This window comes from Macaca mulatta, chromosome 11, assembly GCF_049350105.2.
Source record: "Macaca mulatta isolate MMU2019108-1 chromosome 11, T2T-MMU8v2.0, whole genome shotgun sequence".
Lineage (NCBI taxonomy): Eukaryota > Metazoa > Chordata > Mammalia > Primates > Cercopithecidae > Macaca > Macaca mulatta.
The window spans coordinates 9981036-10003795 of NC_133416.1; the positions used below are offsets into that span (position 1 = coordinate 9981036).

General features: G+C 37.3%; 2 protein-coding genes across 8 annotated transcripts in view; both read left to right on the forward strand.

Annotated features, from left to right (window-relative positions):
• The window catches only part of STYK1 (serine/threonine/tyrosine kinase 1), a 56813-nt gene extending 48144 nt beyond the window's left edge, over positions 1 to 8669 (forward strand). For 6 of the 7 annotated variants that reach the window (XM_015151003.3, XM_015151005.3, XM_015151004.3 and 3 more), the window contains 5 exons: positions 188 to 271; positions 2734 to 2942; positions 4900 to 4940; positions 5604 to 5700; positions 7222 to 8669. In XM_015151003.3, coding sequence (XP_015006489.2) covers positions 188 to 271; positions 2734 to 2942; positions 4900 to 4940; positions 5604 to 5700; positions 7222 to 7426 — 636 coding nt within the window. In that variant the 3' untranslated portion in view covers positions 7427 to 8669. 7 annotated transcript variants of the gene reach the window in all.
• Positions 8670 to 14362: 5693 nt separating this feature from the next.
• On the forward strand, positions 14363 to 22045 carry MAGOHB (mago homolog B, exon junction complex subunit). The gene is made up of 5 exons (NM_001265616.1): positions 14363 to 14506; positions 17403 to 17461; positions 18144 to 18254; positions 20143 to 20225; positions 21683 to 22045. Exons 1-5 carry the CDS (start codon positions 14413 to 14415, stop codon positions 21780 to 21782), a joined length of 447 nt encoding a protein of 148 aa, NP_001252545.1. The 5' UTR covers positions 14363 to 14412; the 3' UTR covers positions 21783 to 22045.
• The last annotated feature ends 715 nt before the right edge of the window (positions 22046 to 22760 follow it).

Genomic DNA, 22760 nt, shown 5'->3' on the forward strand with positions numbered 1-22760 from the left:
TCCAGTTGATCATTTTATTTCTCTGCCTATCTGAAAATCTCCCACATCAGCCTCACTTTGAACATTAGTCCTTATATTTTTCTTAGCTTTGGTAACTGCATTTCAGAGTATCTCTGCCCAACTTTATTTCTTTTCCAAATCTGTTAGTGCCATTTTGATATAATGGCTTTTTTCCCCCTGTCTCTAGGATGTGATGACCATGGATGGTCTTCTCTATGATCTCACAGAAAAACAAGTATATCACATTGGAAAGCAGGTCCTTTTGGCGCTGGTAAGACGATGCAAAATGACAACTGATGGTGTGACATTTCCTTGTTAACCTTGTTTTTTATGCCATATTTCTCATACTAATATTCTCAAGTGGTGTATATGTTTTAAAGAAAATTAGATAGAAGTTAGGGGGCAGAAACTCTAGCATGGATAAATTGTTTTTAGTCCCTTCTTTAGGGATTTATCTAGATAATTTACTACACTATTGGTAATTTCAGGAAGAAAGTAGTCAACTTAGGGTTTATACAAGGAACAGGAAGGATTTTAAAGATTTTTCAGTCCTAAAATTCAACAGCCAGGGCCAAGAGGTATACGCCCATTTACTTGATACTTTTACATCCCCGTATGTACTAATAATAGAATTAAAAGAGATGGATAGGGAAGCAAGTAGGGAAAAGATACAGAAAGAGAAACTGAATGGGTGAAAGGCGACAGAACCAGAAGGAAGTATGCAATTTTATACCTGAAAAACAAGAAAAACTAGTTCAAAACATGTTTGGTTAGAGACTTGCTTTGATACTGAATGTGACAGGGAGTACATGTAATTACAAAATGATTAAGGAACAAGTGGAAAAGGATGAATGAAAAGAGCAACAGTTGGATAATTCCTTTATTTTAAAACAACTTAAAGAGAGAAGACAAAGAACTCGGGGTTTAAGATAAAAAATTTACCTTTACCAGAATTACCCAGGAACTTTCTATGTCTATTTCTATGAAATTATTTAAATAGTTGTGTTTAAAATTAACATTTGCTATGGAAAATCAGGGCTCTGTGAAGCTGCTGTTTTAAGTATTTGATATATCTTGTCACCTTGAGGTGTGGAATATAGGGATCTAAGTGGAATCAGGAAAAGGTTAGAAAAAAAGGATTAAGGTGGGTAAAGAGTAATAGTTATGGGTGAAGCTCCTATGGGACCAGGGAGAGTACACATCATATACGGGAATATTGTCTATGGTGCTTGGAAGGCCTCGTTGGTATGTTCCCTTGATAAAGAGTGTCAGGATAGAGCCTACCCTGTATTCAGAACCACAATTGCAGAGGTGCCATACAGGGATGAATTGGTCAAACTGGTGCATTCATCAGGACCCTGTGCTACCTGTTACAAGGCAATATCATACTATTGTTTTCTTACTTTTAACAACCTCAAAGTCAGTTACATTCTTTAATTCTTATCACGGCAGTGTAATTTCTTATTTTAAAGCTTCACCAGACACAGAAAACTGCTAGTTTTCTTTATCATCAGTGATTGGAAATTATCACCTTTACGTTTTAATTTTCTATACCATCCTTGTTTAGTAATTACAGCCCTCAATCTCCAGGTCTTCAGTCATGTATAGTTTTGCAGCTTCTCCTTATGTCTTGAATAGTTTGATGCCATCAGAAATGACTCCAAAAATCAATTATCATAGGGTGCCATAGCTCTCCGATGCTCTGTTGGCTGTACTAGAATTTGATACTTCTTAAAAATGTAGGTTACCAGGTCTTTCTTCTTACATTTTGGTTTAGTAAATCTGGGGTGAAAATCTTATGTTTAAAAAGCTCTCAGGCAATTCCAATATGCAGACTGGCTTGAGAATTTTTAGTAGAGTTTATATAGTATATCCTATGAATTATAATACCTGGTTCTGGTCAGTACCACTTAATAACTCTGTGGCCATTTGTAAAATTTCAATTTATCTAAAAGAGAATTTCTGAATTCAACTCATGCAGTTATTTTAGGGTAAAAAGTGAGATATGTATGTAAATTTTTCATTATGATACTCAATTTTGGTATGTATTACATTGTTTTGGGGACTACTGCTAGAAACTTGGAATCAGGCCGGGTGCAGTGGCTCACACCCGTAATCTCAGCACTTTGGGAGGCCAAGGTGGGCGGATCACGAGGTCAAGAGATTAAGGCCATCCTGGCTAACACAGTGAAACCCCGTCTCTACTAAAAATGCAAAAAAATAGCTGGGCTTGTAGCAGGCGCCTGAAATCCCAGCTACTCAGGAGGCTGAGGCAGGAGAATGACGTGAACCCAGGAGGCGAAGCTTGCCATGAGCTGAGATCCCGCCACTGCACTCCAGCCTGGGCAACAGAACTAGACTCTGTCTCAAAAAAAAAAAAAAAGAAAAAAGGAAGAAACTTGGAATCTACTCCCTTCTCCAGTGTCTAGCTGGGTCCTTTCTCACGGGAAAGGAAAATCAAGCAGGGGTCAGTGTTTGGCACAGAGGTGATTATATTTTCAAAATCCAGTATTAATGTCATTTGAATTATTTGCTCAAGTTGGTATTCCTAAACACAATCCAGAAACGTGCGATTCATTAGCATGCTTTGGGAGTGACGTATCATTATTAGTGAGACTTGTTCAGAGTAGAAAATGTCCTTGTGTTTTTGAAGATTCCTAGGACTGTCTCTCCTTGTCTGTGACCCAAGCTGTGATCTCAGACAGCTGATCATATTTGATTTTATCTTGACAGGAATTCCTGCAGGATAAGCATTTGTTCCATGGGGATGTGGCAGCCAGGAATATCCTGATCCAAAGTGATCTCACTGCTAAGCTCTGTGGATTGGGCCTGGCTTATGAAGTTTACACCCGAGGGGCCATCTCCTCTACTCAAACCATACCTCTCAAGTGGCTTGCCCCAGAACGGCTTCTCCTGAAACCTGCTGGCATCAGAGCAGATGTGTACGGTTTATTCCTGGACTCTGAGTTTACTTTCTTCATGACTTGGGTGTTCTCCCTCAATATGATTTGATCTGTTGCCAATTATTTCTACAAATATAATCTCTACTTAGAAATCAGGCATACTCTCAAGCAGAAATGTTCTGTGACAGAGTTCATGTTTGTCATCTGTCTGCAGTCCTTTTTGGTACTTTTTCAACCTTTTCTTTTCCTTTCTTTCTTTTCTAAGGCAGGATCTTACTGTGTTGCCCAGGCTGAAGTGCAGTGGCATGATCACAGCTCACTGCAGCCTCCACCTCCCAGGCTCAAGTGATCCTCCAACCTCAGCCTCCCTAGAAGCTAGGACTATAGGCATGCACCACCCCGCTTGGCTTTTTTTTTTTTTCTTTCTTTCTTTTTTTTTTTTTTTTGAGACAAGGTTCACCATGTTGCCCAGGCTGGTCTAGAACTTCCGGGCTCAAGTGATCCTCTCACCTCAGCCTCCCAAAGTGCTGGGATTATAGGCATGAGCAACCATGCCCAGCCTCAAGTACTTCTTCTGTATTAGATTAGCAGCCTTAATTAGAAAAAAAAAAAGTGAAAAGATTATTCACATCAATATCCTAGGACTTAATCTAGTAAAGTCTCTTTTATCTGAAGGAGGTAGGTCCACATAACCAAAATGCCAGTTAAACCATACATTGTTAAAATAAAAAGAAACATACATACCTTCAATCACTTATTTTAACATAAAACTTAAAATGTACATTATCTGTTTTTTTCAAGGAGGGCCAAGTCTTCTTTTTATGAGGATGAGTCTCCCAAATGAAGTTGTATGTTGTTCTTTTAGTGTAAATAGTATCTTTTAGTCTAAATAAGAATGATTTATTTTTGAGTTCCAGTTCAGAATGATTTTAGGTAGCATGAGAAACTTGAAAATAATTATGAAATTGTTTGCAGACTTTTGATGTTACTTTTCCCAGTTTTCTACAGTTGTCTCCCTCACACGATTTGACAACACTTTTTCAGCAGTTTATTTTTATAAATAATTTTCAAAACATTCAACTTAGTTTGAGGGAAGATAACACTGTTTTGCATGCAATCAGTATATAAAATAATTGATTATATAACTACATATAATTGCAATTCCATGTAAAATTGACATTAACAGGATCATAAAGAATCACAATTGACTTTTGGTAGCCATATAACTCAATTGCTTGGAGAAGTGAATAGATGTAATGTAGAATATCCTGCTAGCCATGAATGCCATGAGCAGCAGAGGAAATTTAGAATATCCGTTAATAGGATGAGTCAGTTATGAGATTTCCATTGCTGCTTCACTGACATGTGCTTTTCAGTAGACATCTGGGGGTAATAAACTTAACTGTAAAATATTAATCATTTAATAATGATATTATAGAATAGTGAACTATACACCTCTCAAGTCATATTGCTTAGGCAAATAACAATTTCAACTATATATAAAGCTTGCTCTGTTAATATTTTTCCTAGGTTTGGGGAATTAAATCTACTGAGAAAATAGTGACTAAATGATAAAACTTGTTGGATTTGCTCTAAGAATAAAGATTAGATTTGCTCTAAGATTAAAGGCTAGAATTTCAGCAGAGAGGGATGGAAAGGAAGAAAGAGACAAGAGGGAATATTTTTAGGTAAATGTGCTTTTGTAATTGAGGTAAATGTGTTTGTGTGGTTATATGCAAATAATAATCATCTATTAATTTAAAATACAGGAGAGTAAATAGAGATATAGCTTCAATCCTAAAAGAGATTCGAATCTACGGAAATTGAGCAGAAATGCTTTCTAATGGCAGTTATTTTGCTTTTCAGACACTCATCTTTGATTCTCCTTCATCTGCCTTTTTTATGGGGCTCTTACTGAAGGCCTCTGACACTTAAATGAGCTCTCTTTAGAAAAACAGAAATAGCAATTAAGTAGATGGCTTTGTTTCTTTTACAGCTGGTCTTTTGGGATCCTGCTCTATGAGATGGTGACTCTAGGTAAGGATGAGCCCCAAAATAGTGTGTACCTGTATGCAAATATGCAAGCATGTTTATTTAAGGAGTAGGTGATGTATGCTTTCAGAAAGGGTTCAGTACAGTGTTGAAGCTTGTAATGGACGACATGTTATCTAAGCCTGATTCCCGTGATGGTCATATAAATTGATTATTTTCTGCTTGCCCCACTCCCTTCTTCCCTGTCCTTTTGTACCTTTCTTTTTCTCTCTTCATCTTTATTTTCCCCAAAATATTACCAAATCCACGGGATGTTTTCAAATTCCAAGGATAATTCCCAGAGTGGTCTTGGATAAACATAAAAATGTTTACTTCAGGCTTACTAATTCATTTGATTGAGAAACTGCACACCTTCCCATGTGCAGAGAGTGGAGGGCAGGTGTTATGTCTTACTTTGTCTTATTTGATTACTTTCTTAGAGATTCAGGTTTCTCCTAACTTATCAGGTTTTTTTCTCCAAAACACCTTTCCCCCCAATTCACTACGTTATATCCAGATTTGATCACCAGGGAGCAACTGAATCGTATGTAGTATTTTTCCTACGGCTATATCTTTTGCAAGCAACCAATCCAAATGGATGAAGAATAGTGTTAGTTACAGTTCGTATTTTAGAGGACCCTACAGTTCTCATTATTTTCATAACGACAGGGGCACCACCGTATCCCGAAGTCCCTCCTGCCAGCATCCTACAGCATCTCCAAAAAAGGAAAATCATGAAGAGACCCAGTAGCTGCACACGTACCATGTAAGTGGGTTTTAAAGATCTGCTCTTCTTTCATGCCAAATGTTGTTTTGCTCTCTATCAATCACGCCCTTTTCAAAGTGCTCAGATGATCCTTGCCTGTCTGTATGTACCAATGTACAGCTTTTAACCAAACCCACGAAGCGAAATACACCTATCTCATATATTATATATGCATATATGTTATATATACATATACATCCACAGTCACGCATACTCACCCACATACACACACATACCCCCACCACACACTGAGAACTACACTAGGAATCTAATTTTATTATAGTTTAGTTCCACGGGAAGCTTCTAAAATAGGTAGCAAGTAAACTAAACCCAATGCAAGTACAGTTGTGTTTAGTCTACATGTCAGTCTTCTGCCAGCCACAGTTCAGACAGCTGTCATAAAACCCATTGCACTAGAGTTACCCATTCAGAGTATACCAGTTCTTATTTAGTATTTAACTTTTAAATGACTGTCTCCCTGTTTTTCCAGCTCTCAGTGTGGCAGAAGCCAACCAGAGGAAGGGGGGATAAGCAGAAATTAGAAAGGCAGGAGGAGGATCCAGTGTTATCAGCAGATAGGGACAGTTAGTGAACCAACGTAGAGGCAGGAAATGGAAACGTAAAATTACACAGACTGTTATTACCAATGAAGTTCAAAAAGGAACTGCTACAGAATGTAAGAAGAGGTTAAATTGTGTATAAGAAGGCAGCAGAGAATATATTCATGTTTTTATTAGAATTGTTGCTATTTTATAAGTTTTTCATCATTGAATGGGTAAATCTACAGCACTTGGTTTTCATTATGATAAACAATTACTGCATCAAGCAGATTAAATTTAAATATCTTAACTATATATGAGTATACACACACACACAGGCACACAGTATAGTGATGGAGCTAGGGACAATAGAAAGAAATTGATGACAAACATTTCTATGTGTAAAAGGCTGGTCTTGATACTGGGAGAGACGCCTAACCGACAAAATACCTGACCTGGTACCACAACCTCTGGTACTTGTAACACAGCCTTGTCATCTGCAGTTCTAGCAGCAGCTTCGAGGCACAAACATTAAAGAATGTAACATCTTGATGAGGAGATATATGAAACATGAAAATCAACCTAAAGCATGCAGCAGTATATAATGATTAAAAACTCTATCTCATATCAGAGTAAAAACGATATGTGTTCAGTTCTACCCAGCCCTGTTACTTTACTGCACGTTGCTTACAATGTACAGCAAACAACGTCTAGTGATAAAACTGTCCTGTCATACCCTAGTTTGGAAAATGTTAAGTTATTCCTATCGTACAAGAGCACGTGTTGAGAAAGTGCTATTAAGAGACTTGATATAAAAAGGTTGAGAAGGAATATCACTCTCTGGGAAGAATATGAGTAGCAGGGCAAACAGAAGACAATTAAAGAATTGCAGAGTTGTTTGTTAAGGTTTGTGAGGAGAGGAGACATGCTCCCCATACATTTGCCTTGTCAAGGAAGTCAGCTTCTCTTGTTTCCCTCTCAGGTACGGGATTATGAAGTCCTGCTGGTGCTGGCGTGAGGCTGGCCGCCCCTCACCTAGAGAGCTGCGCTTGCGCCTAGAAGTTGCCATTAAAACTGCAGATGACAAGGCTGTGTTACAAGTACCAGAGTTGGTGGTACCTGAACTGTATGCAGCTGTGGCCGGCATCAGAGTGGAGAGCCTCTTCTACAACTATAGCATGCTTTGAAGAGTCCCGGGCAACAAACATTCATGCATGATTATATGTTCTTGGAATCAATTCCTCTAAGAACAGAGAATGGTCTTTCCAGGGGACACAAAGGAAGAAATGGGACATGGATTCTTGATCTTCCTTTGCACATTTCTCGGGAAATCTAAATGATGCTGGATGAGACTCTGCACACCCTGAGCTAAGACATACTGTCAGTCTCACTTCTGCTGTTCCAGTCCTAGAAATCCTGGGTAGAAGTGGTAGACGTGTGCAAAGGAAGTTTTAGAACTCTACAGTATTTGTTGGGGCATGACACAAATAAGCTCATCCCTCCCATCCTAGGCTAGTTTCCTCTGGAACCACATTTTTCTCCAGATGATTACAACGTCCAGAAAATTTGGAATGAAATGAAGGAGTTAGAAATCCAATAAAAGAGTTGAAGGGAAAGAAAATTTAAGGTTCTTCTTGCTCAGGATTACAGATGTGGACCAACACCTCCTTCAAGAAAAGGTGGTAGGACACAAAGTTCTTCAGTCCTGAGCCCTCCATGTAGGGTTGGAAGAGAACTATAATGGAGAAACCTCTGAGTTTCACCTTAGGTATAGAAAAAAGAAAGATGGTCCCCTTTTATCTGATTCTGAAACAGGTAAACTCTGTTACTACGTTTAATTAGAAGATGGAGGAGTCATTTCATGATTAAGAGCATTCAACATGTATTGTTCATTAAGCTAGCTTCCTAGTTCCAATTAGACTAAGGAGACTAAGCCTAGAGAGTCAATGTTAGAACAGTGATAAGAATGCTGTGTGTGTGTATGTGTGTGTCTGTGTGTGTGTGCACAATAAATAGGAAATGTAGAAACTAAGCAAGAAGGCCTTGTAGCTCAGTCTTTAACAAGGGCTAGAAAAGAATGTAATCTGATATGGAAGGATAGCAGCTTCTAATTTTCAATCATCCATTGATATACTGTGAAACTTATTTTATTAAATTAATATTTATTAAATGGAAATATGTTTTTCTGGTTTATAACCGCTAAAAATATCATACGGAGGATAAACGTAAATAAATGAAAGTTAATGTCAATAGAAAAATTCAAGAGATAACGTACAATGTCAGAAAAGGGACTCTTTATGTGTAAATGTGGATAATACCTGTCTCACAAGGTTGTTCTGAGGACTGGTATGTACTGAGTATGTATTTGTACACTATCTGGCACATATGTGCTCAATAAATGTGTTTCTCCTTTTCTTTTGCCTTTCCTAACCCAGAACCTTTCATATATTTTTCATTTAAAATCTACTATGGCCAAGAAGAGAAACTCAGTCGGTAATACTGCGAGGCAGGATGTGCCTAAAGATGATACGGCACAAATAGTGATATTATACATGTGCAATGATGAAGTCATCATTTTTGCATGCTTTTGGATGATGATAGTGGACTCATACTATTTCAAAATATTGAAAACATCATCATGAGGGCAATTCTGTTGAACATGATGGTCTGCAATTTTAAAAAACACTCGGGTACCCTGAAAGGGACATCTAAGACTGCCGTAAGAAAGATGACTGGCAGCTAAAAATGTTGTAGAAGAGGGAATCCTGATGGAATCCTAATGAGTTAGCTAAAGGAATAATGATTCTTGCCGCTCTGAGAATTCCACAATGACTAGTCAGGATTTAAATGGGTAGCAAATTGCAGTAGGGAGAAGGGTGGAAGAGTGGCTTCACACAAAATTACAAAGTCCTTTGGAATCCCATTGTTGCCTCTCGGCTGTCCATTTAAGTCAAAATTACAAATATTTACTTATTTATCTGATCACTTAAAAATATTGAGTGTTAAGGCTTGCCGTGCCAGACACTTGGCTAGGTGTAGGATAAAAGAAATAGGAAGCTTTTGATTACAGTCTAGAAGGTGAGACACATTATACATTTATTTATGTGGGTATCTGTTAAGTGCAAAGTGTTAAGTGCTATCAAGGAAAAGCATAGGGTAGTAGAAGGGAGTTTAAAAGGAACACTTCCCTGAGCAGAAATGGGCTATAAACTGAGACCTTAGGGATGGGTAAGTAACCCAGGCCGAATGAGAAGAGTGTCCGAGGAGGAGGACACGTGTGTGTGAAAATTCTGAGGCAAGGAACTGCAAGAAAGCATATGGGTTGCAGCACAGTGAGCTAAGGGAAAGTGGAACACAGTGAAATGGAAGGTTGCTTTGTTGTACTGTCTTATTTGTTTCAGTAGGAGGGAAGGAAGCAGACAATTGATATTTAAATTTTTTACCCCCAATTGTATTTGTTTTTCTGCCTGGAAAACTGGATACAGTAATTTTTACTCTAAGAAAACTGGTTCTTTCTCTCATTTGGCCAGACTTCTTCCAGAAGGAGGATGATATTTCTGGCATCTTTGACCTTTCAGCCAACCTGGGTGTTTCCAAGCTAATGAATGAAAAAAAGAATCAAAATATTTATCGTTTAATCAGGTTGACTCTAGATAGATTTTTTTGTATTGGTTTGATTGCCTTCTCTTCCAGTCTTGTTTTTCTAATCTATGCTTTATTGTTAAAAAAAGTTCCAACACTTAGGAATAAAGCAAACACCCACCTAGATACAGTCTCTAAGGGACACTTGGCAACGTCATTTAAAATAGAATAGTCTGAACCAGTAGTTCTCAAATTATGCTCATGGAGAACACTATGTTTTTCATGCCAGATTTAGGTATTCTGTTATTAAAATTAAATAATAGCAGTGGGTTTTTTAGCATTTTAAAACAAAAAAGTAAGTTAATGCAGTTTTCTTAATCTTAATTTTGTTGCAATAATTTTTTTAAAATTTTGCTTTGACACGCTCATTGAAATAAACAAGTAGCAAATACAGTGGAAGACTGGAAGATATCCTGTTATCCTTAATTTAGCAGACTATGTTTATCCATTTTGGGCAAAAGAGTTAGATATTATGCTATGCGTTTGAAGCATACAATATGGTTAAATGCTGGAAAAAAATTTTAGGTTGAATAATCGAATTAAATATATCATGTCATGATAATCTAGAAGTAGCTCCAAGCGCTCTCCATATATGAACGTATGTGGTAAAGAATGGTGTGGAAAGTTAGGTGTTTCTGCATGATAGTGATTCTCTTATTTAAAAAGTTAATACCACTGAGTGGTAAAAAGACAGATAAGGCTAAAGTCCACAGGGAAGTCTGTTATGGAAAAGAGAAGAGCAAGGTGGATGGATGAATTAAAAATAGACTACCTCATTCTGAGTATTTTAAAAAATTTAAACCACATTATGCACTTATTCTTGACTTACTACTCTGATCCATTTATTAATAACTGGATGAAATAGCCCTGATATCTTTTGTTCTGTAAATACAAAATCAAATGAATCAAAAATTATTCATAAATTTAAAATATGAGACTATAATATCTAGTGCTTATCACGATAAAGATGGAACATATTTCTGAAAATTGGAAGTCAGAATGATTTAATCATTAAGCCTTAATTTCAGTTGGAAATAAAATGTTTATTTCTTACCTTCTTCACTTTGTGCTTTGAAATTTACCACTGTATTAGCAAAGGTGAAAACAGTATTTTGGCTTCAATTAAGCAGCTCAAACATTTATTTTCACAAGTAAACTGTGTTGATATCAGTAAGTATGTCCTAATTTGGAGCCTACAACAACCGATTTGAAAAATGTTCACAATTTTTTTTTTTTTTTGCTATTTCTAGCCCAACTAAAAGTATATGAAAAGATTCTAACTGTGCTGACCAATACAGTAGCTTCTAGCCACATATGTTTATATAAATTTTCATCTAAATTAATCAAAATGAAGAATTCAGTTCGAAGTCACACTAGTCACATTTCAAGTGCTCAGCAGCCATACAAAAGAACTTTACCACATCACTGTTGTGTACCATCCGAGAACACCACAAAACGCAAATGCTTTATCACCTTGTAATTCTTGCTTCCATACAAAAGGTTCAAATTTTGGTTTAAAATATGAAGAGTTAAGTAAACATGGTTTCATATTTTATCTTACAAACAGGGTTATAGTCTTGAACCCCTATGTCATTTTTGGAGATCAAGACAGTAACTGGCCCACTTAACAAAGACGTTAATACTTTGTGCATTCCATAACCTCTACTTACATAGTTACACATTCTGGTAACCATAGTTCCATTTAGGTAAACATGAAGATGAACACTGCCACATGTGCCAAAAACCTGAAGGAGAGACATTAGGGAATCTAATATTGAATGAGGCTTTCCATATAATTCAACAAAATGGATTACAGCTGATATTTCCAGAGATACTATGGAATACAGTGCTCAAATTTCTGTGAATTATTCTCGTGATAAGTGTGGTGACCAACCCATCTCAGTTTTCCTAGGTGTTTCCAGGTATGGAAAGTCCCATGTCCCAGTAAACTCCACAGTCCTGGTCAAACTGGAATGGCTAGTCACCCTAGTGATAAAACATGGTGCTTGCTGTTTCTTACGTACTTTCCAAAACGGTGGCCTATTGTAGGGATTGATTCATTTTTCTATACTAATAGTTATATAAGTACTAACATGGATTCAAGGAAAAGTGGCTCAATTTGCCTTTTTAGTCATTCTACTTAAACCTTATGCTCTAGCTATACCGAATTTCGTGGTGTTCCCAAAATATGCATTTCACCCACTGTCTTTGCTCAGGTCATTTTCTGCCTGGAATGCTTTTTCATCCCACTGAACATAAACAGAACTTACTTCTCAAGGTCCAATTCAAATACTTCCGTTGATAGTCCTTCTCCAATACTCTTTTTACAAATTTACCTACTCTGCAATAGAATGCTCTTGATTCCTCTGCTGTACTACCAGCATGTTTTACACACACAAACACACACATTTATATATAAAATATATATTTATATATAAATGTGTGTGTGTATGTGTGTGTGTGTGTGTGTATATATATATATATATATGTATATATATATATAGACGAAGTTTTGCTTTCCTCACCCAGGCTGGAGTGCAATGGCGCGATCTCCGCCTCCCGGGTTCAAGCGATTCTCCTGCCTCAGCCTCATGAGTAGCTGGGAATACAGGCGCGTGCCACCAGACCGGCTAATTTTTGTATTTTTAGTAAAGACAGGGTTTTGCTATGTTGGCTAGGCTGGTCTTGAACTCCTGACCTCGGGTGATTTGCCCCCTTTGGCCTCCCAAAGTGCTGGGATTACAGGCATGAGCCACTGTGCCCGGCCACGTATCATCTTCTTCCTCCTCCCCTTCCCCCTCCCTCCTCCTCCTTTTTCTTTTCCTTTTCCTTTCCTTTTTTTTTTTTTTTTTTTTTTTTTTTTGAGACGAAGTTTCGCTCTTGTTGCCCAGGCTGGAGTGCGGTGGGATCATCTCAGCTCACTGCAACCTCTGCCTCCCAGGTTCAAGCGATTCTCCTGCCTCAGCCTCCCGTGCAACTGGGACTACAGGCACACGCCACCACGCCCAGCTAAGTTTTTGGTATTTATAGTAGAGACGGGGTTTCACCATGTTGGCCAGAATGGCACATATATTCTTAATTATAGCAATTGCTCCATTGTGCCGATATTTGCCTTACAAGTTTGCTTTCTTTTCTAGACTACCAGTGCAAATGCCTTTTTATTTCTAGTTTCAAACTGTCACATAGGAAATGTTTGTTAAAACTAACGTTTTATAAAATTTAAAGCTTATTTTACATATCTCATTTGATCTCTCAAGAATTCTGTGAGCTTGGCAATGTAGATTGCTGTATATGCCTTAGGCTGATGAATAAACAGGCTTAGAGAGTCACTTGCCCGAGGTTAGGTAGCTGTAAGTGTTGGGATTGAATCCCAGGTCTTCTCACCACCACTTTCTACAAAAATCACTGAAGGTTGTCAACCAGCAGAGAGGATTACTCTCTGTGTTGATAACAAAAGGGTGATCAATAATATTTAAAAAGCAGACTTTGTGTAAAAGTCTTTCCCTTACCTTAAAAACTATGCCACAATGGAGCATTCTTTCATTCCTCCAATTTAATTATATCTGGCGAGAAACAGTAATGGGCTAAACCATTGTTGTATCTTAAGTCAAATTGCCAAAACTCCACAGGCTACTAAAAGTTAACCCTTACTGAATGAATTAAGAACCATAGAAGTTCTGCTGTTAAAAAACAGCACGGTGACAGTCAGGGTTTTTCAGGCGTAGGGGGTGTGTGTTTTAAGACTTTAAGCCAGTTTTGTCCCACTGAAATCACCGTCAGTGATTTTTAGTAGAAAGTGGTGGTGAGAAGACCTGGGATTCAATCCCAACACTTACAGCTACCTAACCTCGGGCTAGTGACTATCTCTAAGCCTGTTTGTTCTTCAGCCTAAGGCATATACAGCAATCTACATTGCCAAGCTCACAGAATTCTTGAGAGATCAAATGAGATCTCTTAAGTTCTTTGCTGTGATGGATTCCTTTGACTTTGTCTCTATTATTATAGGCTTATAGGTCCGGGGCAACTACCAATCGTTATTCAAAGGGGAAAGCACCCTGTTAGAAATCAAGTAAGAAAAATGGTTTATATTCCCGGTCTGCCATCTCTATTCTAAGCTTTATCTTTATTTAGCTCCCAGTTAAAGGGGGAATAGAGCCACACCCACCTCACAAACGCCCCGAGGACTGGGAGACCAGAAAAGTAAAAGCCACTTGCAAACCTAATTTAGCTCTAAGTCGATAAAAAATACTATCATATGCTCACATTTCTAATATTTGCTAATATAATGTAATCTTTATTTTGAAAATAATGTGCCTCCAATCCTAGTAAAGAGAAAGTCACGGCATGCGACTCTCCCTTCAGCACCAACTGGCCTCTCACGCGAGACTCGGCTTTCATGCTTTAGTCCAGGACTGCACGGCAGGCGGAAGAGAAGCGCCTGTGGTGACGCACTTATTCCGCGCGATGACGTGACTACAAGGCGCCGGGGGACACGTTGGCTGGGTTTTCGGCGGGCTTCTCGGGGACAAAAATGGCTATGGCTAGCGATTTCTACCTGCGCTACTACGTAGGGCACAAGGGCAAGTTTGGGCACGAGTTTCTGGAGTTCGAATTTCGGCCGGACGGTGAGAAGAGGCCCACGGCACGCGGTGCTGGGAAAGGGGAGCGAGACCGAGAGGCCGTGGAGGAGGCGAGGGGAGGCCGGGTGGTGTGGAGGGTACAGGGGGCGGAGGCCACTGCTTCCCTCGAAGGAAATAGGAGCTTAAGAATAGAGGAGGCCTAAGTTGGTTTTATAAATGAAAGAGAACTAATTGCAATAAATTAAAGCTAATCCTGTCGCAAACTGAAAAGTCGAACTTACAGTAATCAGAATTCTGTAACTGCACCAGAAGGGACTCTGTAGATTGTTGACCTGGATTAAAAATGCTAGCACTTTTTTGAAAACACCCCCATCAGCGGGTGGTCCAATGGATGAATAAAATCTTGTGGTGACCAGTACCTTTTCTTCATTCAGGCTGTGTGTGTTCTTTGAAGGGGAGGAGCCCGACGTGTTAACAAATGAGAATAATAATATGTTTTAGGTGTCTACGTATAATTGTTCACCACAGGACGCATGAAGAGTACCAAAAAAGAGGGGAGATGTAAAGTTCCACAGGAGGGAGTCAGGAAAATCTTCCTAGAGGAAGACACTCTTGAGATGAGTCTCGAAATGAGAGACTTGGCCTTTGAGAGAAAAAAACAGACTTCCAGAGCAGTGAGAGCAGAGGACGAGGTGAAACTGCTACCCCAGTAGCGTGCAACAATTTGTTTTCTGACAGCGCTATTAGAGAATGTTACATTGGTCCTGCCTACCTGCAACAAGAAAGTTCATTTGGATATATATGTTTTGGTTTTTTTTAAATGCACGTTTTTTGCTGGGCAACAAGCAAATACAAAATTTGAAGGTACACTAATGAGTAAGACAAATTTAACTCAAAGAGATTTGTCTTGGTGGGGACACAGACATTTAACTATAAAGCAGTAGGTATATTAATAAGCAGGCTTTGGACAATGTTCTGTGAGAGCAAGAATAAAAAATTAGAGGAGAAACGTATATTAGGAAAGGAGAAGAGTATCAAGCATTTCAGGCAGAACTCACGTGAACTACAGTCCTGCAATTATTACTTTGAAACAGAGTCTCACTCTGTCACTCAGATCTGAGTGCAGTGGCACGATCTCAGCTCACTGCAACCTCCGCCTCCCAAGCTCAAGTGATCCTTCACCTCAGCCTCCCGAGGTGCTGGAAATACAGGCCAGTGCCACCTCGCCCATCTCCTTTGTTGTTGTTGTTGTTGTTGTAGAGATGGGTTTCCGCATGTTGCCCAGGCTGTCCTCAAACCCCTAAGGTCAAGAGATTCACCAGCCTCAGCCGCCCGAAGTCCTGGGATTACACGCATGAGCCACCGTGCCAGCCCTGCAATTATTTAGAAACCTTAATCACTGTATTCGACCTTACTCTCCCCATAAATTCAGCTAAATTTACCTGAATTCATCTATTCTTTATGTAGTATTATTTTCAGTTCCTCTGCCTGTGAACACCGTCAAGCTTGTCTCTATTACTTTTAGCAGGTCACATAAATTAAGCACCTGAATATTATCAGGGAAGTTTTATGCTAGAACAGTGGTTCTAATCAATGTATCTGCCACTGCACTGTTACACATACTTCTTCTATTGGTAATATTGAGTCTCCCGAAGACCTGCCTGCCTGCCTGCCTGCCTGCCTTCCTTCCTTCCTTCCTTCCTTCCTTCCTTCCTTCCTTCCTTCCTTCCTTCCTTCCTTCCTTCCTCTTTCTTTCTCTTTCTTTCTTTCTTTCTTTTTCTTTCTTTCCTTCTTTCTTTCTTTCTTTCTTTCTTTCTTTCTTTCTTTCTTTCTTTCTTTCTTTCTCTTTCTTTTTCTTTTTCTTTTCTTTTTTTCTTTCTTTTCTTTCTTTCTTTTTTTTGAGACAGAGTGTTGCTCTGTCACCCAGGCTGCAGTGCAGTGGTGCGATCTCAGCTCACTGCAACCTCTGCCTCCTGGATTGAAGCGGTTCTCCTGCCTCAGCCTCCCGAGAAGCTGGGATTGGAGGCATGTGCCACCATGCCCGGCTACTTTTTCGTATTTTTAGTAGAGATGGGGTTTCTCCATGTTGGCCAGACTGGTCTCGAACTGCTAACCTCAGGTAGTCCACCTGTCTCGGCCTCCCGAAGTGCTGGGATTACAGGCGTGAGCCACTACGCCTGGTGCCAAGCCATCAAAGACTGGCATTTCTATCATTTTAGAGTAACTGCTGCACATTATAGCTGTGTCTGGGCAACTGACTAGCCATAAGGGGAAGCATACATCAGATAATACACAAATCATGATGGATTAAAATTAAATATAAACTAGCTAACAAACTCATCAACTTCGATCCAGAAGCATCGTTTGTATCCTTCTTAGTCATAATTCTAAAATGTCTACAATATAATTGTATGCATACATTTGAAGGAAAAAAAGGAACATTTTTTTGTAGTGGAGAAAGCCTGAGTATTAAAAGAAAGTAGATCTAGGTCTGAATCTCCCATGTTTAAGTTACTTAACTTTGTTTTCTCTCTTATGAATAGGTGAGAGAATAAAACCTGATTTTTAGGATTGTTTTACAGATTAGATTAAATTCTCTGTGTAATGCACTTAACACCAATACATACATATAACAAACTTGAATGTTAGTGCAGATTCTCTTTCTAGTTCATGATGTAGCTTAAGAAAATAGGCCGTAAAAATGACCCTATATCTATATGTTGTAGGCATAGACTATTTAAATATTTGGCTATCTTCAACTTCAGCAAACTTAACCAGCAAATATTTATTGTCTACATGTCTAACAATGATTTTACACAAGGAGGGAGGAAATAATAAAAGTAGTATAAAATGGTCTTTACCTTTAAAATTGTATATGATGTCATTAATTTTTTTTAGCAGTTTTTGCTATTGTAAATTGATTTTTTTCCATTTCCCACAGGAAAGCTTAGATATGCCAACAACAGCAATTACAAAAATGATGTCATGATCAGAAAAGAGGTAAGTTCTATTCGAATGTCTTTTTTTTTTTTTTGCATTTAGCCCATTTTCTTCAAGTCTATGTTGAATTTACAAAAGTACATCTAAGGCTATATTGTAAAGAAGAAGGCAATTTACAGATTGAAAGAGTTGCCATTTAAATTAGATACAATGGTTGCATCCATAGGAATGAGAAGGTTCAGAGAACTAACCTTGTTGTGAACTACACTTGCATTTATTTATTTATTTTTATTTTTATTTTTATTTTTTGAGACAGAGTCTCGCTCTGTTGCCCAAGCTGCAGTGCAGTGGCGTGATCTCAGCTCACTGCATCCTCTGCCTCCCAGGCTCAAGCAATTCTCCTGCTTCAGTGTACTTGCATTTATTACTGTTCACCTTATAGATCTTGTGATCTAACCACTTGGGGGTATTTGGATCTTAATGTTACAAAGGCAGAATACAGTGTTTCAAAGACGGGTAATGATGAGAAGAGGGAAAAATAAATGTGAGAGGAAAGGGCAAGAGATGAAGAAAAGTAATATAACAAGGATAAATGATTCTCTCTCATTCTCTACTTTTGGAATCAATTAAATTTTTCTATATTCCTCTATTTGAATATTCAGAGTTTGTAACTCTTATTTCTTTCTGAGTTGAGGGGTGACATAGGTGGACATTATCCAATTTTATTATGATTAATTTTTAGGCTTATGTGCACAAGAGTGTAATGGAAGAACTGAAGAGAATTATTGATGACAGTGAAATTACAAAAGAAGATGATGCTTTGTGGCCTCCCCCTGATAGGGTTGGCCGACAGGTTTGTATTTAGTGATTCTTTAAGTGCATAAATATTAAAAATTGATAATACTATTATGATTCCCCTTATTTATTTTGAATGAGTCTAAGTTGATTCTTTGGCTTTCCATTTAATAGACACCTGGTAAATTCTCTTTAATTTTGTCTTTTAGTTCCGTTTTTCTGTGCTACCTCCTAGTAGTGAAGGAGTCAGTGCATAGCTCTAAATTTAGATATCTTTCTCTGTAGTCACCCTAGCCAACATTAGGATGCTTTCACAGTGCAGTGTTATGAATAATTTCTGTTGTGTGTTAATCACTTTTATTAAGAATATGACTATGTAAAATTTACTTTTGCCAAATCATAACTTTTAAAATTCTTATTTGCATCCCTATACCCCAGAGAGAGACTTGATTGGTGGTTTCTTTGTTAAAACTTATGATTGCATTTGCCTCTCATATTCCTTCAGAATACTTGATGTTTCTCAAAAGGCTTCTGAAGAACTCTGAAGGCCTAATTTCACTCTGTAAAAAGAAATTTTGGTTTCTGAATTGGGTCTTTTCAGCTCTTGGAGAAATGAGATACAACCCCTGGAAGGAAGAAACATTTAATTTCACTTTTGTGTATCCCTGAGGATTGTACTTTATATCACCTTCTTTGAGTAGAAGAAAATGTGGAGAGATCTAACACATGCTGACACTCTGTAGGAGTAACTTAACTCTTCTGTTTAAAGAAACATTGTTTAGAAGAGCAAAGGTAATAGTTAACAGTATTTACTTTAATCATGGTATCACTTTTAAAAAGCAAATTTAGGCCTCAGTTTGTTTTATGCAGATATACAGATGTACTAAAAAGCAAACCACAGCAGCTAACCTTTTATATCATTTAGACTCAGGGAGAGCCTAGTATTTTATCTACTTGCTTAAGGATGTGTTCATGGGTTTTGGTTAGTGGGGAGGAGTAGGCATGCTTCAGAAATTGTCTTTTGTATCAGGTCAAAGGTTTTATGGCTGTTAGAGCATCTTAGCTAATTCTCCATTTGGTGTGTGTCATAAACTGCATAATTAGGCCTCTGGTTAAATAGCTAGGATTGTCTTCAACAGTGTCTGTTAACTTGAAAATTCATTACAGATACAGCTTCTTAATTATTGGTTTTAGGCCTGCAGATAAACAGTATAGGGAAAAAGCTATACAGTAATGACAGCACACTAGGAACATCTACAGTATGGTTTTTTTTTTTTTTTTAAACTAGTTCTTAATTTTAGTTATTTTGTGGAGTATTAGTTTTGAAGTCTTACAGTCTTGGGATCAAATATAAGTACCATCCTCATTAGGGTTATAAATATCAACAAGTGTTTTCCTCTGCTTTGTGAGTTTTGAATTACACATTTGTAAAATAGGTTAATAAGGGTATTTTCAAGATTACAGAGTATAAAGTCCCTAGCACTAGAGCCTGACATACAGTAGGTGCTAAACTGGTGGTGGTGGTTATTAATATTATACATTTTATTTGTAGAATCTTCCAGAAAGAAAAAATATGTATTTGTCATATTAAAAATGGTCTTATACTCCTATCATTTTTCTAACATGTGCTTCAAAGTGACGTCTTCAGTTTTTACTGACATTGTAAGAAATATTTCTTTGTCATTTTGTTTCATAGTGTCTTCTTTATGTCTCTGGAAAGCACTTCTTTGTTGGTCCTAAATTTGGGGGTAGTACTCGTGAGCAGTTTTTATTTTAAGGATATAGTTTATATCTAATACACCAAGTTTCTTTCCCCCCACCACGCCACCCCCCGTTGACTGCTAGAAAACTTGCAACTAAAATTGGGATCCGTTTGTAGCAAGAATACAGATATCTCTGGGATAGATTTATATATTAACTACATTTTTCTGCTATTTTTTTTTTAGGAGCTTGAAATTGTAATTGGAGATGAGCACATATCATTTACCACATCAAAAATAGGTTCTCTTATTGACGTAAATCAGTCAAAGTAAGTATGTTAAAGCATTTTGGCCAAGTTGTCATTATTAGAGAGGCTCATTTTAGAACTATAGTATAGTCAGTTTGTTAGCCAAGATAATTTCAGTGGCCTCCTATCAGTTTATTATGCAGATGTAATTCTGATTTGTATGTCATTAAAGGCTTACTATCTTGTCTGTCAGTAGAAGTTAGCAGAGTATTTCATCGATTGTCCAAAAAATTTTAATCCAACAGCTGTATATAATAATGCCCAAATTGTATTAGCTATTTTGTATAAAAATGTGGATATAGTATCAGAAAATCCAAAGAAAAGAAGTCCTTATTGGATTATATCAGCCTCATTAGGTCCATGTCATCTCACTTTCCTCCTTGGGCTCAATACTTGGGAAAAAGATGGAAAAAATCCAGTCTAGCCTAAGTATCCTTTACTACCAATGTCTTCCCAAGATCGATCTCTCCTCCGCCCCAGGGTTTTGTAGTACATCCCATTTTCTTGGTCTGATCCAAGCCACTTATTTGTGCCCATTCCCCTCAAAGTGTCCCATAGTGCTCTTCCCTTTTTCTGTCACTCTAAATTGTAATAACCTATTTGTCTGCTTTAAGTAAGCTCCATGAGAACCTTGCTGTATCCACAAAGTTAGCATAGTGCCCTGCACATAATAGATGCTTTCAATATTTATGAGAGGAAAGGAGAAAGGAATGAATGCATAATGACTATTGGACACAAAAGTCTGTGTTCACAGAGACCAACTGGATGCTTGTAAACTATGAAATTTCTTTTCCTACATTTGGTGAGGATGTGGCATTGATACCCTACTGGGATTATAAATTGGTAGTGGTTTTTGGAAAGCAGTTTGGTAATATGCATCAAAAACCGTTTACATTTTTCATTCACCTTTGGCCTAGTAATTTCATTTCTGAGCATCTCTTCTATGGAACTACTCCTAAATATTGGAAAATCTTTATTATGCATGAAGATGCTCATTGAAGTATTATTAATAATAGGAAATTAACCCCGTTGTCTAACAGGGAGAGAATTATTAAATTAATTAAAAATTACTGGGGAATTTTTTTTTTAATGCTGTGGGGAAAGCAATGTAAAAAGGGGCACAGGGAATGATTTTAGTTATTATAAAATAGAGAAACATCAAAATGTTCACAGTTATTCTATGAAATGGTGGCATTACGGTATTATTTTTTCTGCTTTATTAGACATTTTTATGATGCGGTTATGACATTCATAAGGAGATGAATCTTTAAATACTAAAATGAATACTGATGAAGAAACTATTTTTTTCTTATAGAAAAGATATTCATTTTATGCTGTAGTTGTTGGCAAAATCCTTCCCTTCTCCTAAATATTGTTAACTTAATTGTTAAAAGATTTTAATTTTGTTTTGTTTTAGGAATTTAAAGAATTGTTTTATCCTAGGAAGAAAAAGTAACTTTTACCTTTTTAAATTTTAGGGATCCTGAAGGTCTTCGAGTATTTTACTATTTGGTACAAGACTTGAAATGTTTAGTTTTCAGTCTTATTGGATTACACTTCAAGATTAAACCAATTTAAATTGTATGTTTTCAAGCTGTTTGTATATTTAATTAAGGGATGGGAGGGGTTATTTGTCATTTACAATATTGGGGTTTTTATGAATGTGAAGCGAACAAAAAAAAATTTGTATCTAAACTGAAAATAAGAAAATACATTAGCCAGCTTAATGGTTATCTTTACTTGAGTCCACATGGGTTGGACATTCCCCACACATATTAAATTCTGTAAATAAAAGCCACCTTTTGTTAAAAATTTGCTCTAATAAAACATACCAAATCCTGGTTGCAGAGTAGTTTTTTGTTTTCTCTAGGAGGCTATGTCTTTAATTCACTTTAGAGATAATAAGAAATTGTTCTGGTAGGTATATCCTGTGACAGAAGATACTTTAGGTGGAAATATGTAGCCATATTCCCATCCATGAAAGGCAATTGTAGATCTTCCCTTATTTCCTTCATACATGATTGGTTTTAATTTTGGGGGGCTTACAGAAGGTCTGTTTTGTTTTGTTTTGTTTTGTTTTTTTTACAGTTATCACAAACCCCTCAGGAATTATTCACATTTAAATATTTTCAATTATAAGCAGTGATGTCCTAAAGTGTTACAAAAGTAAAGTCTACCCCATGTTAGGCATATCTTTGATTATGTCCTTGTTCCTTATTTCACAATGTATTTGGTGTGTAGGGGAGGTGAGGAACTAAATGAGTTTTCAGCTTTATAAATTGTTAAACATTTAGATAAACGTACATGTAAGTATGAATGGACAGAAATATTTTAACTCCTATTGACCACGGGTCTCACTTAAGTTTCCCAGTTCCTTTCAACCTCTTTCTAATAGATTTCCTCTTTCGTTACTTTTAGTAACCATGTCCTTTGTTTCCTTTTATTCTTCCATGTGAACCTCCACTCTTTAAAAGTTATACTGTTTCAGTAGTTATAATCCACTTGCCCTAGGAACAAGTTAGCACTGACTTTTGGGTGGAATAATTAGTTTCTGAA